Source organism: Cuculus canorus, chromosome 26, assembly GCF_017976375.1.
Source record: "Cuculus canorus isolate bCucCan1 chromosome 26, bCucCan1.pri, whole genome shotgun sequence".
Taxonomy (NCBI): domain Eukaryota; kingdom Metazoa; phylum Chordata; class Aves; order Cuculiformes; family Cuculidae; genus Cuculus; species Cuculus canorus.
Window position 1 is genome coordinate 1014332 of NC_071426.1, and position 20518 is coordinate 1034849.

Sequence of the window (20518 nt, forward strand, 5' to 3'; positions counted from 1 at the left end):
CAGCCCTGGTGAACTCGGAAGCTTTAACAAAATGGTTTTCTTTGGGGAACTGAAATGAAGACAGTTGTGACAGATGAATTTTTCCTTCCTTTTCCTATTGTACAGAATAGAAGCATGAATCTTAATGAAGCGTGCACTGATGTCTGTGTGCTTCTAATAAAAGCAGAGCCACTGAAAGGATAGCTAAAGACTCACAATAGCTTTGTAATCGTACCCTTTGTAACAGTTACACAATTCCTGGGTTACCGGTGTTTTCCTGGATGAGTCTGTGGAAAATGGTGAGAGGAATAATTACCAATTGTGCGCATTCGCAGAAATTAGAGCAGGGTGGATGTACATAATGAGACAAGTGTTTATGTAGGCAATTATAGTTCCCTTAGAAGCACAGCACATCAGCCTCACGGTAGTGTAAATACAAAGTGGTGAGCATGGAAAAATTATAGTATCAGGGTCGATCCTTACTGTCGATCCTCTGTAAGATACAGAGTTCCTTGATTTTTCACTTTGTTCCTGTGTGAAAACTTCCCTGCCTTTTCCAACAGATGACTTTGCCCAAGTTTGGGAAACTCTTGGCTTTCAAAATAAGAGAACCAAGTCCTTTTGTTTTGCTGTGGTCCTGCTGATGCTTGTGGAATTAAGGACCATATACGTTATTAACGGTAGAGTGTTACTTCTTCCACTGTGGGACATTTACCAAAAATTCCAACTCTTGCAGGGAATTTTGAAAATGGTATGAAATAAGAAACTAAAATCTCCCTTGTTATTCCTTCTTTGATACAAACCCCAACCATCGGGAGTTAAAACCAACTCAATGTCTGTAAATTGGTTGATAATAGAAATCCTTTTGTTATTGTTCCAGAAAGCTCTCACAGTTGTTATATTTTCAGAAGGTCACAATGACTCCAGTAGCTCTGCTAACAATAACTTTTTTTACTGACAGCACAAAACCTCTTCCATATACACAGATTTTATGTTATTTATGTGGATAAAAAAAGGTAATTTTGAAAGACTGTTTGCAGGCTGATTTTTAAAGCCTTCTGCGAGCTTTCCTTCCTCACCAGCGTTTTTACTGTAGTGGTAGAGGAATAAACATTGCTTAAGTAGAGGCAGGAATGATTTTTTAACTATGATGTTTTTGGGTTCACAGAATTATGTAAAAACTTAGACTGGAGCAGACCCGTAGAGGGCTGCAGTGCCAACTCCTGCTCAGTCAGCCCTTCCACGACTGCTCAGGGTCACGTCCAGTAGTTCTGAGAATGTCCAAGAGAGGACAAATGAAATGGAAGCGTTTTGTCCAATGTGTGCGCACTCAGTGTGTTTCTCTTAGTGTTCTTGAAAGCCCTGAGAGAACTTTCCCACCAAAACTGCTGTGGATGGCATGGGTGACTGAGCAGGCGTGCCTTGTGTTGTCTTATCTTCCTTTTAGTCCATCAAGTAAATTTCTTGCTGAGCTTTGTATGTCAAGTGTTTTAGGAATACTGGACACAGCCTGCATGAGTTTTCCTACTCAAAAGCTTCCCTAAAACACGAAGGATAGTTGTGTTATTCCAGGACAGACTAAGTTACAACAATGTCACAGTTCGAAGTGTTCCCCTTTTTCTCTCTGGAGGGAAAAGGCTTTACCTGGAAATGGGCTGATACAGTCTTGCGTCCCTCTTCACGCTGATTTAGAGGGCGCTCGGGGTGATGAACTGCGGGTAAACGTTTCCTTTGTGATGGTGATATCCTGTGGGATGCAATGAAATAGTAACAATCAAACATGAGTAGCTTGCAGTAAAAAAGACAACAGGCTGCTTTGACCTGAAACCCAAAATGTGAAGACGGGCACTGCTGTGCTGCAATACCTATAAAGTCTCCTTCTCAAGTAATGCATCCCTGGTCGGAGTTGTGTGGGTGTTGGTATTGAGGGGGCCAAGAAGAAAATTCAGTGTCCCAGGTCCAGTCACTACGTACAGGGACACGGAACTGGCCATGCCCGACCATCCGTTTGACTCCAGCGGTGGAAGATAAATGCCAGTGCCGCCATATGGCCCACGGGATAACTTCTCCACTGCCATACCCCGACAGACTGTAGGTGAACCAACCACCTTTCATAAAGGTGAATTTTCATTAGATGTTTATTTACTCCTAATACTGAAAAAATTCCTTCCTGCTCTGCCATTGCAGGAGGTGGTTTCGGATGAAAGACTCCAAGGAGGACAATTACTGGAGGAACCAAAACTCTTGCACTTCAAAGGGAACACCTTCAGTCTTCAGATATCTGTCCTGGACATCCCTCCGTTCCTTTGGAGAATCAAACCATTTACTGCATGTCAGGTACCTTCCCTTTTTATCCGTTTGCATCTGAATTCAGGGGAGATAAGAATTCTCGCTAGTGTAGGCACAACCCAAGGAAGACGACGGTCCCTTTTATTTTTGAAAGGTGAGGCTTTAATCTCAAGTATGCCATAAAAATGCTGCGCCTTACGATTTTGATAAGCACAGATTTCGTATATAACATCATGCTTTCAGTTTTCATTTTACAAAAATTCATTTCAGTTACCTCCAACGGAAGGCCAAGACTCTTGTTAAATTTTATTACTCATTAAGATGTTTTTGGTATCACTGTCATTCTGATTTCAATATAACTATGAATATACGGCTGAAAATGACATTTAAATGTAACACTTTAAATGTCATGAGTTCAAATTACAGCACATATATATTAAGAATTAGAGCTGAGGAAGAGCAAATAATTTTTTCTCTACTACATTAATTAAAGAGGCTGTTGAAGAGAGGAAAGTAAAATCAAAACAAAAGAAGAATTTCTAAGTATATTGGCTATTGGAAATTATGAGCGGTGTGCTGGCACATATTGTGGGCTGGTGCTTTACAATACAGAACTTAATTAGACTCCATAGTCTCCCTTTTCCCCGAAGCACATAGATAGACAGTTACCAATCAGTCAGTATTTTGGCAAAGAAATGGTTCTAAATGTGTTGCCATGTTCTCCAGAACTTGATTGGTATTGGGTTCTGAAGCTTAGAAACCCTGATCTGTGTCCAGGTAAATATATCCAGGAGGTTTAGATTGGATATTGGGAAAAATTTCTTTACCAAATGGTGAAGCCCTCGCCAGGCTGCCCAGGGCGGTGGTGGAGTCTCCATCCCTGGAGGGCTTCAGAGAACATCTGGTCGCAGCACTTCAGGACATGGTTCAGCCGACGCGGTGGGGTTGGGCTGATGGTTGGACTGGGTTGGGTGAGCTTTCCAATCTGAACGGTTCTGTGATACATGAGGCAGAACAGACCCTAAGAACCCGAATAACCGTGGGGTGGGATAGAGTAGGAAAATGACCTGCAGAAAATGGTCCTCACTGTGCTGCCTGCACCCAACTTTGCTGGTAACTCAAGAAAGGGGATTTGCTGCTGCAGCCTTGTTCTCTGTTGGCAAGGAATAGTCTGGAGTTCTTGGTCAAAACTGGACTGCAGGGTGCTGTTAAAACAAGACGTGGTGGCCAATGCGGATTTGTCTGTATTAATCTTCATGCCTTGCAAGGACCTCACCTTGCTGAACCTGATGCAAGTGGCACAGCAGCTATTAAATGATTGCTGCAAGATAAAAACAAAAATAAGAAGTCAGATGAGAGACCCATCACTCACAGAAGGATGCCGAGGGGCCGTGCTTGCCTTGGGAAGATTTGATCGCAGCCAGCACATCACTCACGCTCTCAGCAGCCTCTGCGGGTTAGAAAGCGGCGCCTGCAGAACCGCTGCTGACAGAGAGGGCTGACAGAGCGCTGATAGTGGGGCCAAATAAATATTTACACTTTATAATTGAGTATGGTTTGCATGACCCGGGCAGCTGAAGCTGCAGAACAATGTATGCTGGCTTTGGATTTCCTGCTCAGGAGAACGTTTGTGAAAGCTCCCAACAGCTCTGCTTTGGTTCCAGCCTCTTTATGTGTAAAAGAACCTTCTAGTGTTTCCTTGTTTTCTCTCCTATGTACCACACTTTAATAACGAGCTGTCTTCTGGTTGCCAGGAACAACAGAAAACAGCCCGTTCTGTAATAGCCCATTTGGTCCATCAAACGGAAGCATTACTGGAGAGTCCGATGAGGAAAGGTTTATGTTAAAGATTTCTCAGCTAAGTAAATATCCTGCTTGAACAGATGAATAAATCATCACGTAAAGCTGCGGCGTAAAAGCAGTTAATGGCAGGTGGCAGTCAGAATTTCTCTAGACTGTGCTTGGTGCCTGTGTTTGTCCTGGCCATCGTGCAGGAGCAGATGCTGAGTGCTTGGCTTCCTTCCCACCGTCTTCACAAGGAACGAGGGGGAACCCTTAAAAACTGGTTGGGTGTCAGAGCAGGAGGAGGCTGTGACAGGCATGTTCGGAAGCCAGACAGGCACCTCTGAGGGTTAAAAGCAGCTGTCTTCCCAGCATCTTGTGTCTCTTGGAGGATCCAGAGTCTGTCTGGAGCTATGAGATGATTTACATTCCCTCTGTCTACTAGGAACTTAATTATAAAGGGTGAATAAAACGGAAAGCATTTCCGGAATACTTTAAACACTCATCCTTCCACCATGCTTCGCCCCCTCTGTTATCTTTCATGCAGTTCTTTTCAGCTAAGTGATTCTGAATGAAAGCAGAGATGATTACTCTGGAAAAATCTAATTACAGTTACTCCACTTCTAATATTTTGCTAATGTTTTCTTTGTCGCTGTCGGTATCTCACTACTGCTCGGGCTCGGAACGCTCATCACTGTCGTTCAGTGCATCATCGCAGAGCCCGAGACACTCCGTAAGAGGCTGTAAAGTGCGCATCAGCTCTGGGTACAACAGCGCTCTCCCCAGTTTAGTGTTGCCTGTGCTTTACGGGATAGGGTGAGGCTGAGCTTTGAAGCTGCGCACTCCCGGAGTTCCACCCTACAGCTGATTTCTTTAGAGAAAAGATTGCATCCCAAGTCCAATAAAAATTGCTGTAGGAAGGCAAGAATGCAGAAATACGTGTTTTCTGAGCCCTAAGCTCTTAGGTGCCCTCCCACAACCTGATTGGAAGAGTTAAATGCATGGTTTGCTGTGTTTAAACAGCTCATTGAGGCAGGTGACTGGGTGGTGGTCACGCAGTTATAGCCATCACTATTAAATACTGAAGGAATCACGGGTGCCTTTGGCTGCACATTTTATTTCTTTGTCTGTGGCATTTATTAACCCTTTATAAAGCTCTGGAAAAATGCAAGCAGAATGTTTGTCCAGATTAGGTTTGCATGTGGTAGCTATTGTGTTTTCTTTCAAGGATCAGCTTCACGTGGCATTGAAATCAATTCTAAAAATTAGTACATCATGAAAAAGGGACAGAATAAGCTGAGAATTTATACTCCTCCTCTAGAAAAACTAATGTAAAAATCTTTAAACTAGTTTTCTGGTGTTAGAATCACTTTTCATTGAAGCTGTTTAACGCTGTCCCATAATCATATAGATGAATGCTAAGATATAGTAGAACTAAATATTAATATCGGTCTTTTTTTCCCTTTTACATTATTCTCCAGGATGCCTCTTCTACACTGTTTTCCAATATTATTAAATTAATAGAGAACGTTTGGTTTAGTTGTATTTTCTGCTTACTTGCCTTCATGACTACAGCATAGATGGTGGTGGACTTGTAGCTGATTTAGGTTGGACATTAATAAAGAATAAAATAACATATTCTGAAAGTGTAAACAGGAGATGAAGAACAGAACTTTGGTATTTAGAAAGGAATCCTAGAATAGACGTTAGCTCCCCCGTGTACTCCTCCTGCCTATTTGAACATGTTTGTAGGAACTCGGAGCAACCAGAGATGCCAGCAATCGTTGATGATTAATTGCTCGGTTGTGTCTGTAGCGTTGGGTGCGGGCGTTCATCCCACCAATGTCTGTGCCTGGAGCAGAGGAGTCGCTAAAGCAGCCACGGCACGGGGCAGGGCGAGCCCAAGAGGCAGAGCTGGGACTGCCTGGGGTGGGCGGTGGGTGGATTTGAATTCGGATGGGACATAACTACAGAAATAAGGCTGCCGTGCTTTGTGTGCATTAATGTGCAGAGGGCGCACAGATCCTTATTGTGGGTTCTGTAGGACAAGGTGAGGACCAGGAGACACAGATCAGAGTGAGAGCTATGATCCCTGTGACGTTCATCTTCCTTAGGTTCCATTTTGGACAAGAGTCTCTCATTGTTTGTATCATTGGATAAAATCAAAGCTTTCAGTAAATGTAGTATCTTGGTATTTATCAATTAAACTGTCATTTATTAGCTTAGTCCTACTTTGAGTTTGCGGAGATGTTGGTGAAAAAGCAACTGCAGAGAAAAATCCTGGATTTTTTTATCATTTTGTGGTTCTCACAATTTCTCTCTCTCTCTCTCTCTCATGCCTCTTTCCCCGCTCTGTGGGGTACGTTTCTCTCCCAGGAAGTCCCATTCTCCCGTGTGTGGTGCAGCAGCCCGAAGCCGCTGCTCTGTGCCTTTTCCCTGGAGCGCTACACTCCCGCCACTACCCAGCTCTCCTGCAAGGTCTGTGTCCGGCAAGTCAAGGGCCACGAGCAAATCCTGCAGATTCAGACATCCATTCTAGAGGTACAGTGTTTTCATTTTGTGAAGTTGCTGTGTGGTAGCAGTTGTGATCCCTCCCCGGTTTTGTCCTTCCTGTCCCTGTGCAGTTTCTTAAGCCCTGGACAAACCTGTAACCAGTCTGTAAAGTCTTAGAGATTCCATTTCCAGCAGAAATCAAAGTACAGAGATTCTACGACGCTAAAAATAATTTCTGTTTGAGCTGGTGGCAATAGTTTTCTTGCAAAAAAAACGTCTGAAGAGCTTGTAGAGGGTTGAAGACAGAGGGACTCCCTGTGCACTCCTGGGCTGATGACTGTTCACTTATTAGAACATTTTTCTATACACAGAATGTCCTAAGAGGTCGGTAGCTTTGCTCATAGGTGAAAGAAATCAAACATGAGTCCAGCAAGCTGGTGATGTGTCCCACGGCAATGAAAACTTCAGATTATTGAGCATCTTTGTTGGTTAATCCAGATCAATACTTCTGGATTAAAGCTCTATGCCCAGTGCTAAATGGACAATGCAGAGAATGCAGCAGCTAAATAAGGAAGCCACAAACCTCAGTGTGTGCAAAAACATCCTCAGAACACGGCCAAGTGTTTCTCCGGTTCTTTATGGTTCTTTCATAAAGATCTTCTGTCATCCTCAATCTCTCTCAGTACAAAGTCGCTGCTGCCTTTCCCCACCCCCGGCTCTCTTTTTACAGGGACCTACGTCCCCACGTTCCCAGAGTATGTTACAACTCCATCTCCAAAGGGGCTTGCTCGTATGGAAGGCTTTCTCATGCCTGTCTCAAAAAGTGATCGAGGCGTGAGGATAATTTGACTATAAAATTAATGTATAAATAACAGTGGAATACTTGAATTGCTCTACGGTTCCCTGAGTTAACCAGGTAGCGGTGGCTTATCTCAGGTGAGCAGGGTGTGGAAATCTGTTGTTCTTCACATTTAATTTAAACCAGTCAGGCCATGAGATAAATCTACAGCACCGCTGTTACTATGCTTGGCTGACTTTGGGGAAGCGCATAAATGTGATATGAAGAGACTATAGCATCACTTTACTTACGATTTATGCTGCATTACACTGAAATGAATAACAAACGGACAGGTGACTCTAGTACACAAGACTGGTATCATTCCATGGGAAAAGAATGGGCCAGGTCTACAAACAGACCTGGATTCCAAGGAGATTTTTAGTATGGAGGAACTGGGGTACTTAGGCAATTTAGAAATCGCAAATGAGAGATTTGTGTGTCCGTATTTAGGCTTAGGCCATGAAAGCCTCAGAAACCCTTATGCTTTTGTGTCATCCCCCCACCAACCCCTGCCCTCCCGGAGTTCATCCTAACACAGAAACGAACAAAAAGAGGAAACCTGTAGAAGGAAGGGGGCACTATTTTAAATGCTTTTATACACAGGTGCTTGTGATGTTCTAGAAGTTCATTCCCAAACCAGGAAAAGACCTCTCAGCTGTTTAATTTTCTCTTGTCAGTTCTACAAACTAGAGGGGGAATCTCAGGCTCAGGTTTGATTCTTTCTTCCCCCAAAAGCAGACTCGATACATCACTGGGGATACGCCGGCAGGCTCGCTGCGGGGCGATCTCTGCGTAACAAGGCAGCAAAGAGAGAACAGAACTGTCTGCTCCCACCTCTCAGTTGTGAAGAGGCTGTGGAGAAGGCTCATCTTGGTCCCCATTTCTAGACAGGAGCGCGTGGTGGGACTCCAGGCGTTGCTCTGTTGCTGGGCTAAGGAGAGCCGGAACAGACCCCGGGTGGACAGAACGCCTGATGCCCTCACTAACCGCTCTGCTTTTGTGTTCCATGCAGAATGAAAGAGAAACCATCACTTTCTTTGCACACGATGACAGCAGCTTCCCCGCACAGATGGGTCCAAAAGCTTTCAAAATCCCCTACTCCATCAGACAAAGAATCTGTGCAACGTTCGACACACCCAACGCCAAAGGCAAAGACTGGCAGATGTTAGCACAAAAAAACAGCATTAACAGGTAATGGAAGGCAGTTCTGAAAGGTGAACATTTACATATGCAACGGGAATAATTTGCTGTTGTTATGGGCTTTTTTTGTTTGTTTGCTGGCGTTAAAGGTGTGTGCAGTCATTAGCAGCTTACGCTCAAGGATAAACTGTCATTCACACAGAATTGTTTAGGTTGGAAAAGACCTTTAAGATCGTCCAACCATAAACCCAACACCACCAACTGTACTACTAAACTATGTCTCAAAGTGCCATGGCCGCACATTCTTTGAACCCCTCCAGGGATGGAGACTCTCCCCACTGCCCTGGGCAGCCTGGTCCAGGGCTTCACCATTCTGTCAGTAAAGGAATTTTTCCCATATCCAATCTAAACCTCCTCTGGCACAACTTGAGGCCGTTTCCTCTCATCCTCTCCCCTGTTCCTCGGGAGCAGAGCCCAGCACCCACCGCACCACAAGCTCCTTTCAGGGAGCTGCAGAGAGTGGTGAGGTCTCTGTATGGTCTTTTTGATCTGACAGTTCCTGCAAACAGGACCTGCTTTCTCCTCTGAATGCACTCCTGTGCCTTGTCCTACCTGCTGTTTGCTCCTACGGTCAGATTCTTTGTTCCAGACTGGAACTTTCTTTGTTTACCTGCAAGAGTGGGGTCTTGGTAAAGTACAAGACAGCATAAGCATTTTGGCACTGGTGTGTGTGTATGAAAGCAGAGGTTAAAGGGCTTGGGAGGTAGCATGTTGTCTGAGACCATCACACATCCTGTTCTCTTGGCTTCTCTCTACATATTTTGTATTCCAAAATGAATGGCACACCTTGCAGATTTATTTTTTTTTAAGGAAAAGGCATATTTAAAGAGAAAGTCATGCTCTACTGTTAGGAGTAATAATTTTATGATTATTAAAACTGAAAGATGCTGTAAAAACTAATTTACTGCTTATTTTGCTTTTTTCCGCCTGCCTAAATTAAATTGGCGGAGGCAGTACACTCACAGAAATATTTAATGATCGTCACAAATGCCATAAATATATTCCCAAGAGGGTAGAGGGAAACTTAAATCAAGCAGAATAACTTCCCACTGACTTGTTGCTTTGCATGGGAATCTCAATAAACCACAGCTGAACCAAAGTAAAAAGTAATTTATAGTCTTGCAGCAGTGATAGAGTCAGAAAATTCTGCTTTAGTGATAAGTGTTTACTGCCTATTGTCTGGTTTCCGTTCCTCATGCGTGGAAGAAGCTGGAGGAGATTTCTTTCTCAGGAGGCTGCGAATCGGGGCACTGAGGAGTCTTGCCTGAGACCAGATCTATGAGAGCCCTTGAACTTGTGATTCTGTGTTGGAGACACCTGGCAAGGCCTTTGTAAGAGCCGGTTTTGTAAAGTCAGATTCACAGATAGAAGTTGTAGAGCAGCTGAAACAACCCAAAATGTCATTATAAAACCATATGGTGGAGCATAAATACTTGACTTCCTGGAGTTCCACGTATCTGCTGTGCAGCACAACCCGTTGCTGTCATAATATTTCCCCCATCTATTTGAAAATACAGGCCAATCCGTACGAGCAGTGCTGCCGAAGTCAAGGCGTTACTTGACAAGAGTAACAGCCTGGCTTGAGTTCCTTGGTTTCGACAGTCATCTGCTCTTCCAAGGCGCCGGCACTATTCATATCGCTGCTCCAAGGAACTTTCAACACTGGCGTTGTACTGCACACGCACAAACTGTTCACTGGGTGTTAACTTTCCATCACCGATAGAGATGGAAATACTGAGGAGAGGTAATCAGTGAAGCTTGAGGGAAAAATGGTAGCTCCCTTCCAGAAGTGGTTATTAGCAAATAGATGATTATCTTGGAGTTAGTTTAAAAAAAACAAATGCTAGCACTCAGGTCCAAATTTCCTTTTCTGTGCTCCAGGTTTATTTATTTCTTCATGTATTTATGTATCTATACATAATACAAATGCTATAAATCCCATTTCTGCTTGTCAATGTGAAGTTAGTGTATTTATTCAGATGATTATGTCCAAAGCCCATCAACAGGAAGAGATATAAGGTAATGTGCTTAAGACAAACTCTGCTTTACCGAATTCTTTGCAAATATCACCTACGAAGTCCTAAAAACTACATATTAGTAAATTATATATAGTCAACGTAAAAGATGTTGTATCTTCACATAATCCTAAGCTTCACTTTAAGTTCTAGAATTCTCTCCACTCATCTCATCGAGGTCTTCACAGGTGGTTTTTGGTTTTAAAAACATCTACAGCGCGAGGCACAACCACGGGCACGGTTGCATTCATGGTAGCTACACTGTGCGCTCTTCCTCATCTTTTTTGTTTCACCTTCTTCTCCCCTCCTCTAGGAATCTCTCCTATTTTGCTACACAAAGCAGCCCATCTGCCGTCATCCTGGACCTCTGGGAAGCCCGACATCAGCACGATGGTGACCTTGACTCCCTAGCCTGCGCCCTGGAAGAAATAGGAAGGACACACTCCAAAATCTCAGACATAACAGAAACTGAGATTGAGGAGCCTGACTTCAACTACAGCAGACAGAATGGACTTTAGCCGCTTTTTTCCACTCCAGAACTGATGGCCAGCTTTGACTATTCCACTAGGGATTCCCTTTGGCAGGGAGGAAGTGAGGGTTTCTGCACACTGTGTGTATGACAACAGACACACGAGCCCACAATGCGGTTTTCAGTTGGAGGAGCAGAAGCAGCCCTATTAAAAGTCATCTCGGTAATAAGGAAAACACGAGCTTCTCCCTGTCCTCTCTCATTTAAAATTCATGGTTTAATGTCAGAAACCAAAACCACACATCTATCATTCCTGGGGCGGGAAGGAGTGAGATACAGAGCCATACAAGGTTGATATTATGACATAATGTATTTTGGAAACAGTAAAGCTAATAGGATGCCTAGTGAAAACCAGCAAATACGAAATGGAATATTTAGAGCCACTAGAGGTTAATCCTAGTTGAAAGGTTTGTCTTCTCGGGGCCTGGGGTCCCCCGTGTCCTGCATCTCTAATTACCACACTCAGAGAATGGGTTTAAAAAGCTGTTTGAGAGCATCACGTTGTCACATCCTATCTGCTATACGAAAATGGAAGATCCGGCCTTACCCTGTTCAGATGTTTGAGGAATTGAAGAGCTCATAACTATTTAATTGAATCCATGTGCATTCCAAACAATTGATTTTAAAACTCCAGCCCCTTAATGAACGTCCATTTGCTGCAGAGCTCTCCTGCCTGCTCCCTTCACAAAACAACGGAGAGAACCCCATCTCTGGGAAATCAGAGTGCGCGCCTGGGCGAGAGATGTTTTCTAACATTCTCAGTCTGCGAACTTGCACTTAGGCAAAGAATGTTTCTTTTGGGGGGATTTAAATGACCAAATAAAGTGCAGGGAATCGCCAGCCCCAGTTTAGTAAGTTTACACTGGGTTTTTTTCTTATTATATCTCTTCTAAACTAAAAGGAAAGGTGAAGCCAACCAGCACAGCTTAATTTTGGTTTAGTTTCAGATTGAAACAATAAATCTCACATGGAACTGCCAAAAATCGGCTTGATTTCATTGCACAATCTGGAAATGTTGCAGGATATAAAGCTGGCTGTGTTACTCGTGGTTTGGTTACAAACATGTTGCGTTAATACCAAAACCTGATTGAGGCAGAGAATTCTCATTCTTTATCCATTTCATACAAAAATAATTTATTACGTCAACTGAACCAAAAAGAGAGCTGTCACTGTGAGCGAGCATCCTAGTGGAACCGGTACTGAGCCAAATCTAACCATTATTTTTGCTCATGTATTGTTTTAAATATTTTAAAATATTGTCCTGGGCTGTCAGCTTTGGTGACAGGAACACAGTCGGTGTAAAGCAGGAACAGAAACAAGACATTACGATCTTTATGGAAATGCAAGAAATGAAAAAAAACAAGAATTCTTGGGTTTTATTACCCCAATATTTGTCTGAAAGCAGCTTGACAAACCCCCAGGGCAGGTACTGAGTGTGCAGCCTGTGATAGACTCTCTTTACCCAGTTCTGAAGGGTACGATGAGCAACTCTCGATGTTAGACTTTGCTTGTTCTCACTGATCCAGAACCGCAAATCCCACTGCTGTCGCAGCTCAGCAAGAGTCACGGACTTGTAAACACTCAGACTTCCCCAAACATTTTCTGCCCCTGAGTATCTCATGCAGCCTGACGTGAGGGTTGGTGTTTGCGATGGGAACTCATCGTGGCTGTGAGCATATTTAAGACTGAGACAAAAATACCAGCGTGTTTGGCAGCAAGCTGTCAGTGTTTTCAGCAGCACATGGTTCTCTCTGTGTTTGAGTTATATTTCTAGTGACTCCCAGTCCTCCTCCTCAGAAAGCTGTTCTTCATTGGACAAAATGTCAAGAATTAAAAAGAAATAGGGAATGGCATCCGCAGAGAAGCGGTGGAGTTTGTCACTGAGCTGTCGTTGTCTGGGAAACCAGCTCCAGGCACTCGCCAGCAGTTAATTTGTTCTTTGCTCCTCCTCAGATGCAGTTTTAATTTTCAAGCTAACAACCACAGCAAAGACTGAAGTACTGACCTGAACACATCCGTGTCATCTCAAAGACATACCTGTTTTCTCCTCTTGTTTTCCCACTACATGCAAGCTACACACAGCGTATGGGGCCAGAAAGAGCTGCTACAGGGAGCTCAAACCGTAAAGCTTTTTCTCAGGAAATACACAGCATTTACTTTCAGAGCCTGGGTGGCTCTGACAAACCTTGGTGTCCAGCTACACCCAACTGCCTACTGAGCACTCAGTAAAGCCAAGAGAGGAGCCAGCAGCTGTCTGGAGGGACTGCCTGCAGAGTGCCTCTAAAAGGGCCTCGGGCTGAAGGGAACTGGCAGTCATTATCTACCATTATATTATATATCATTATCCATGTGCCAATCCAAGTCAGGCCAAAATCCAACCAAGTCCTGTCTCTGAGTTAACGTGCTGAAAAGGAGCAAATGTCAAAGTTTCTTACAATGCCAGAAAAGAAATCATTCACTTTTGAGCTGGAGGTGAGATTTTAATTTTACACTGCTAGTAGAGAATTATTTTCTCCCTAAGTTTTGTTTCCTGGCTTTTCTCCACTTTTGCTAAAGCTGCTGCTTTGTCACTGATCTTGCTTTCGTGAATCCAGACCAAGAACTCTGCCTTTTTCTAACCTCTTATTGTTTTGATGCCCTTGCAACGTTTAAGTGGACTGGAAATGTCACAATTCTCCTTATTTCCCTTTTCTCCCACTGGAATGGGGCTTGGAACAGCAACCGAACCGCTGGCCTACACGTGTTACGTGAGCTTCTCTACCCGTACAGCCGAGTCTTACACGAGCTGCTGTCCTTCGTCAGGTGAAGCTCTGGGCAGTGACCAGGATTCAAAGTTTAGGGAAGGAGAACCGTGCCCTGTACTAAAAGATTTCCTTGGCAGGGGGTGCATCCGGACCACCGTGTCTTAGAATCATTGACTGTCCTTCAACCGATCACCTCATCCCTTCAGAACCCACTGAAACACTTGGCCTTCGTGAACACGATCAAGTGCCACGATCATCTGTTGTGTGTTTTAAACAGCCCTTCCTTTCCAAGCTTTCCTTTGCTTTAAGATGTGCTCCCTAATGACTACGCCGGGTTCTCCTGCGGCTGTGGGATAAGGAATACTGACAAACTGCTACCCATCACCTTGCCCGTATTGCCCATTCTTGTACAGGCTTCTCTTGTTTCATTTCTGCTCACACTCGTCTAGGCTGAAAACCACCAGTTTATTCTACTTCTTTGAACATCCTTGCCGTTATTCTCTGTGTCATCTCTAGTTCTGTATCTCTTTGGAGATGGAGTGACCAATAACCTTTTCAAAAGGAACGCTAAGTCGTGCATTTCCCCCATTTCCTGCTGTTCCCACGTTCAGCATCAATCACAGAGGATTAAGGTCTTGCTGTAGTGTAAAGCCACAAGAAACGCCTGCGAGAGAGCGCAGGACACCTAAGATTACAGGAAGCACTTTACCATGCAAATTGCTCAAACTAATACATCCTGCACAGAAAATAAAACCTGCGTAGATGAGAAAAATAAAAGGACTGAGATGCCGGGGAAAACAGCCAAATCACTTAAGAAGCATGAAAAGGAAATTATTTCTTCTCAGTGGTAATGATGGATATTGGTAGACAGGAACTGGACAAGAATAACTTAAGTTAGACTTCTGAGTGGAAAATAGGCTGTGCTTTATTCCTCTTCCCTTTCCCCACACCTCAGCCGCGGTTACCTGCGAGGGCTATTGCAGCCCAGCCTGGGCGCTCTCTTCCTGCTGCTTTGTTGTAGCATCACCAGATGATTTTAATAGCACTCAGCACTTTTAGGTATAACAGCTTACGCCAGCTCTCCTCCCTCTCTTATGCCCAGTCCCCACTGTAGAGACGGAGAAATTAGAACAGTTCTTGGGTGAATGTTGAAATTAAACCAGTTTTTAGGTGAATGTTTCTGCTGCCATATAAGTGAGGCAGCCAGGTGGATTTTGTTACCACTAACAAACAGCTGAACCATACCACTGAAAGATGGCAAATGTTGGCTTTCTATTTACTTTTTCCTTTTGTCCTCTCCCCCACAAACCTGCTTGGCAATGCCCGATTCTCTCAGAATGACAATGTTGCATTTGTATGCCGATGCTATATCAACAGAGAGGGGGAATGTTGGTAGCAATGTTAAAATTCCAGAAACACATTTTTAACATTTATGTTTAAAGAGCTTTTGGCAATCTGTATACAAATAGATAGGATTTGATCCAAAATCCAGATATAAAGGAGCATCTGAAGCAGGATCAGAGGCCAGAAATTAGAAATTCATTCTTTTCCTCTATTTTATGAGTTATGACTTTTGAAAAAAAAAATATTTTTTAAAATCTCTTCACAATTTAGAAAGTGAAAGAAAGAGAAACTTAAGGTGACACCGTTCAGATCCCACCTGGCTGCCCCAAGCCTGGTGAAATAGCCACTGTGGTTTTACATCACCCAGGAATCTGCTCTGGTCTATTTTCATCTTCCTAAGCACTTTTCCCAGATATTTTTGTGCTGTGAGTCATTTCAGACTAATAGTTGCATTTTTAAAAGGAGTTAGGGCTCTGTCAGCGGCGCCGAGCGCGTCACAGCCCGCAGCTCCGCCAGCTCGCTTACAGCTTCGACAACAGTATTTTACGCAGTCTGACTGCTTTACATTCAAATCCTTTAAGCCACAGGGAAAGGAACCCCGCACTGGAGATTGAAATTCATTTACCAGCGCAAGTTCCATAAAGCCCGATGTTCTCCCGTAAAAACGGCTTTTTGTAACAGATTAAAAGATATCAGTGCAATTCTCTGAAAATATGGGGAGGTGGTTTTGTCATTCCTTTTCTGCCCTGGTCTCCCCTCCAGGCCTGGGCTCGGGTCGCTTCCAGCAGGTTAAGAGAAGCGTATTCAGCGTAAATCACTGGAACGGGGATCCTGTCACAGCACCGCACGCTGTTAACGTCCCACTAAAGGTCCCTTCGGGTGGTTTTTTCCACTGGAAAGAACACACTATGTGAGAGTTTAAAACATTCAATAACTGATTAATTCCAGATAATATTTTCCACTACAAAAAGTGCAGCTTAAGTGTGCAGCGAAGCCAAAACTAGTGAGGAACCGGTGTGGACTTGTGTTCCTGGTGGGTTTATTTTTCTCAGTCTGCTTCTGCCTGCAGAACGCAGAGTTAAGCCAAAACGGCTGCGTCATCTCCTGGACAGTAACAAACAGACTGGAAACCAGGAGATTCTAAGTCCTTAACAACCATGAGTGGGCTGAGATTTGTCTTTCTAGCCTTTCTGTTCCTATTTTCAGTTATACCTGGGAGGTTCTCCCACCAGCGACAGTTGACATTATTCACTGAGAACCTTTTTCCTGTTAAAGCTGCTGAAGGGTGTTTTCTAGGGGCTGTTCCTTCGTGGTACATGCTTTGGTAAAATTACTTCCTTGGCACTATTCCACTTCAGAAGAGGCGGGCGGGGTTTCCACAGCAGTGTGTAAAATGGCACATCTGTCCTTTCCCGGATCTCTCACGATTGCCTAGTTAAAATCTCTTAAAATGTAAAGGATTCCTAAGCAAAGACGATAACTTAAAATACTGAGTATATAACACACACCCTCTGTAGCAACAGATAAAACTCAATATGCTGGCGAACGATCATGAATCACTTCCTAGTAGCTCACCGTCCAGCTCTTTTCTCTCGTTGCCAATGTGAGAATAAACGCTAGCAAAAAATCTCCTTTCCAACATGGACAAAACTAAATAAATCTCTCTGAGATTAAAGAACCACCTAGAGAATCGTTGGATAGTAAAAGCGTTCGCAATGCAGAAAACAGAACTGATGTTCTACTCGTTGCCGCAAGTAAAAGGAAAATCTGTCGGTGTCCATGTTCACTGTTATGTCCAAAAATAAAACACACATCTGGGACTTTGCCACTCTATTTTTTATATTAGAGGTGAATAGTACAGATTCTACTCGTGTTTCTTGTCTGGGGCTCGGGTGGGTAGGGGTGTATTGTAATTTTTCAAGCTATTTGCAAAAGCTGCTTTTAAATAAGCTGTTGAGTTGTCTTGACTAACTGGTTTGTGCTTTACGAGGGAATCCAGGTGAGCCGGATTCGATGGGTAGCCGCCTCGCCTCGCCGTCACAGGGTAACTAGAGCTGAAGTCACTTGTGAAAATTTAGCTAAGGGACAGGGAGATTAGCTGCCCCGTCCCTGGTCTGTGCTGTAGTGTGCTGTAATCTACTGAGATTAGACACTCACCTACCGTAGAACCGTGGTTGTGTCAGCGGCTCCGTAGTTCGTCTGCCCCTGGTGTGATAAACTTGGTTGAGAGTGTACTTCTGCAGAGTTAAGAAGATGTCAACCCCCTGTGTTATCTGGTCTCTGTATATAAATCTTGTCTTATCCCAAAAGGGAACGTGTAGCCCAAAAATGAAGTTGAGGGTGTTCTGCGCCAAGCCTGGGTGAAGTTCTTTCTGGTACAGCAGGGGGAAGGCGTGGATCTAACAGCAAGGGTGTTTGCCTCAGAAAACAAGAATGTCTTGACGAACCCTGACTTAGAACTGACTGAAGCTTTGGGTTTGCAGTTTAAAAAATGTACAATCTGGTATTTCCCGTACTGAAATTTGGAATATTAACCCTATGGTGATGATATCTTTTCAGGCTGTTCCCCCGTTTGTGCACCAAAGGTGGAGGGGGAGGGAGGAGTATTTTTATATGAAGCTGTAGATCTTTGCATTCTTTCCACTTTCAGTCTAAAACCCAGATCCCGTTCCCGTTACCGCACCTCGCGGCGCTCCGTGCTGTGGGGGAGTTCACAAGGAAGCAGTACACGCACACAAATCTCTGTGTCGAAAGGGGAGGCGGCGTATCCATCCTCCTGGGGTATATCGGTAACAGCAAACCGACATCGTATGATTTGTAACTTGGGAGACGTAGCTGCCTCCTCCCTCCTCTGAGTGAAATCCATGCCCACTGTGGCTGCTGATCTCGGTTTGTGCCTGGGTACAAACACGGTACGTGTACACCTTCTGTTAATTCGGATTAAGCACAGTGGGATGCTGGTCAGTCTGGCGAGACTTTACGCAGCGTTATGCGCAACTCGAGCAAATTGAAAAATAGCCATTGCATTTGGGCTTTCAAATCTTTTGACCAGCCTTTTGGTGAAAAGAGGAGGGGGAACATCAGGCTAATCAAACAAAATATAAATAATCATTTTTTAAGAAAGAGAAAACCACAAGTGTTCCCCTAAAGACCTATTTTCTCTTCTGCTCCTTTGTTTTTGCAACAAATAGGTTCTAAAAATGTTGGTTCTTGCTCGTTTGAGCATTCTTCCCCCCCCCGGCTTCTCCCCATGGTTTCAGTGTGTTTAGAACTGAAAGAAGAGCAGAGTTTTGAATGCTTTCTTTCATATGAAGCTGAAGGAGTAGGGAAGAGAGGCCGAAGAACGTTAAATAAAAAGCATGGCCTTGGCTTCATATCACACTTTCTGTGCCTTGTTCTATCAATGTAAATTCTGAATGTTGTACAGTAAAATACTTGGGAAAGACTCCTTGGAAAAGGCTGCACTGGCTTCTTTTTTCAGCACATGTACATATATAAATATATATACATATATATATATATTTGGTAATGCCAAACAGCTGTGTTATATTGTACTGAAAAAGTAATAATGGACAGTTTGGATGTTTTATGTAGAGTTTGCAAAACTTGTATGGCTCTAGCCTTTTGAAGATAAATGTACAGACGTAAATTACTGCATATTTATGAATAAAGAGTCTTTTACTGACATCTTAGATTACTGTGGAAGTGGCATGTTAATTTCTGTGCTAAAAGAAGAGGTTTTGAGTGCTGTGGGATGCTTCATGGGTTTTACGGGGAGCGTTGGAGGGGAGTTTATGCTGAGAAACTGCACACTGGCCACCTTTCTCCCGAAAACCTGCGAAATCTACAGGAATGGGACCAGAACTGAGGTTCAGCCTTTACTGACAACATTGAAACCATTCAAGAATACCATCCCACTTTCATATAGTCTGAACTATGGTCAGAGAATGCCAAATGCTTTCTACCATAAAAAGGTATTTCATTAAAATACCTTATTTACCTGTCTGAGCAAACACTCGAGCTCTGCTCTGGGTCTAGGACATCTTTGTCCTTTGCACTGCAAGCCCAACGTGCATTATTCTGCTTTTCATAGGGCAGAACCTCTAAAATGCAGATAACTTTAGTGCTACATTCAGCAAGTGGTTGTACCTTGAATCCTGCGTCACTGGAAACAAAGCCGAGTTCTGTTCCATTTCCCATGTTATTGCAATCTTTTGATTTGAAATACCCTTTACTGAGCGGCACCAGATAAGAACTCATTGTCTTGGTTAACCCTCCCCGTACAGATGAGCTCATGACCTTCCATCCCACCGAAAAGAATAGAGAGATCGGGCAGCAAACCGAGCGCTCAGTCCTGCGATCAGAAAGCCTCTGATTACCACGTCGCTCTCACCAGAGCATCGCAACCTGACAAGGAAGGTGGCAAACGAATACAAGAATGATTTGAGCTTTTCTTCCTCACCGCTGCGGGCGGGAGGCACTGGGAACGACGGGCCCTTGGATTCAAGCCAGGACAACACTGCAGGTTGGGGGTTGGCTTTGGGGTTTAATAATTTAGCTACAGTCAGGCTTATCCCGCAGCCTCAGGAACAGCGATGCATTCCCCCTTGAAATCCTCCCATAACCGTCCCAGCCAGGTGGGAGCTTTACAGACACAAAGAATAAAAGGTGAGACAAAACCTTCGGCTTTCCATGAGACATAGTGCAAACCCCCTTTCTGGCTGGATTTGATCATCTGTGCTCCAGCTACCACAGTGTCTCATTAACACATGCAATTAAGCACCAGCTACAAATACGTTAGCCTGACAAAATGAGAGCCATGAGATGGCACTCACCTCAAATGTGATGTTATAACATGTATTCTTAATACATACGTAGCAGAGATGCTGTTATAAATCAAGATATCCTTCAAACACTTTATTACATGCATTTAAGTTGTTATCATCCAAGATATCATAAACCATATAATGTAATGGCCACCCTCTATAATAAATAGGACTATCATGTTAACCGCCTTTGACATTCATTGTAAAACTGTATGTGATTAATTATGTTTGCAGAGAAACAACGTATGTTATTGTAAGAAGTTCATTGCATTGTGATTTAATGAACAGCCACTTAGAATTATGCTGCAAGTGGAGGCTGCTGTCAGATTATTTGGGAAGAGAATGATGGTCTGTGCCGCGCACAGGGTGGCACCTCGTTATTTATGTGCCACGCTCCCTCACACGTGCAGAGCTCCCCAGTCCACATCTCATGCCCTGCTGCACTCATGGTACATCAGTACCCAAAATACAAGGTCTTT

The 20518-nt window shown here is 43.7% G+C and overlaps 1 protein-coding gene and 1 long non-coding RNA gene across 7 annotated transcripts in view; one reads left to right on the top strand and one right to left on the bottom strand.

The window, feature by feature from the left end:
* UNC5D (unc-5 netrin receptor D) overlaps window positions 1–18855 on the top strand; it is a 152157-nt gene extending 133302 nt beyond the window's left edge. For all 6 annotated transcript variants that reach the window (XM_054088979.1, XM_054088978.1, XM_054088974.1 and 3 more), the window contains 4 exons: window positions 2167–2316; window positions 6427–6591; window positions 8394–8572; window positions 10910–18855. In XM_054088979.1, the coding sequence (XP_053944954.1) occupies window positions 2167–2316; window positions 6427–6591; window positions 8394–8572; window positions 10910–11114 (699 nt within the window). In that variant the 3' untranslated portion in view covers window positions 11115–18855. The remainder of the gene's footprint in view (window positions 1–2166; window positions 2317–6426; window positions 6592–8393; window positions 8573–10909) is intronic.
* Window positions 1–20518, bottom strand: part of LOC128854674 (uncharacterized) — a 63277-nt gene that overhangs the window by 679 nt on the left and 42080 nt on the right. Inside the window, exon 2 of the long non-coding RNA XR_008453620.1 lies at window positions 1624–1726. This is a non-coding gene — a long non-coding RNA (uncharacterized LOC128854674). The remainder of the gene's footprint in view (window positions 1–1623; window positions 1727–20518) is intronic.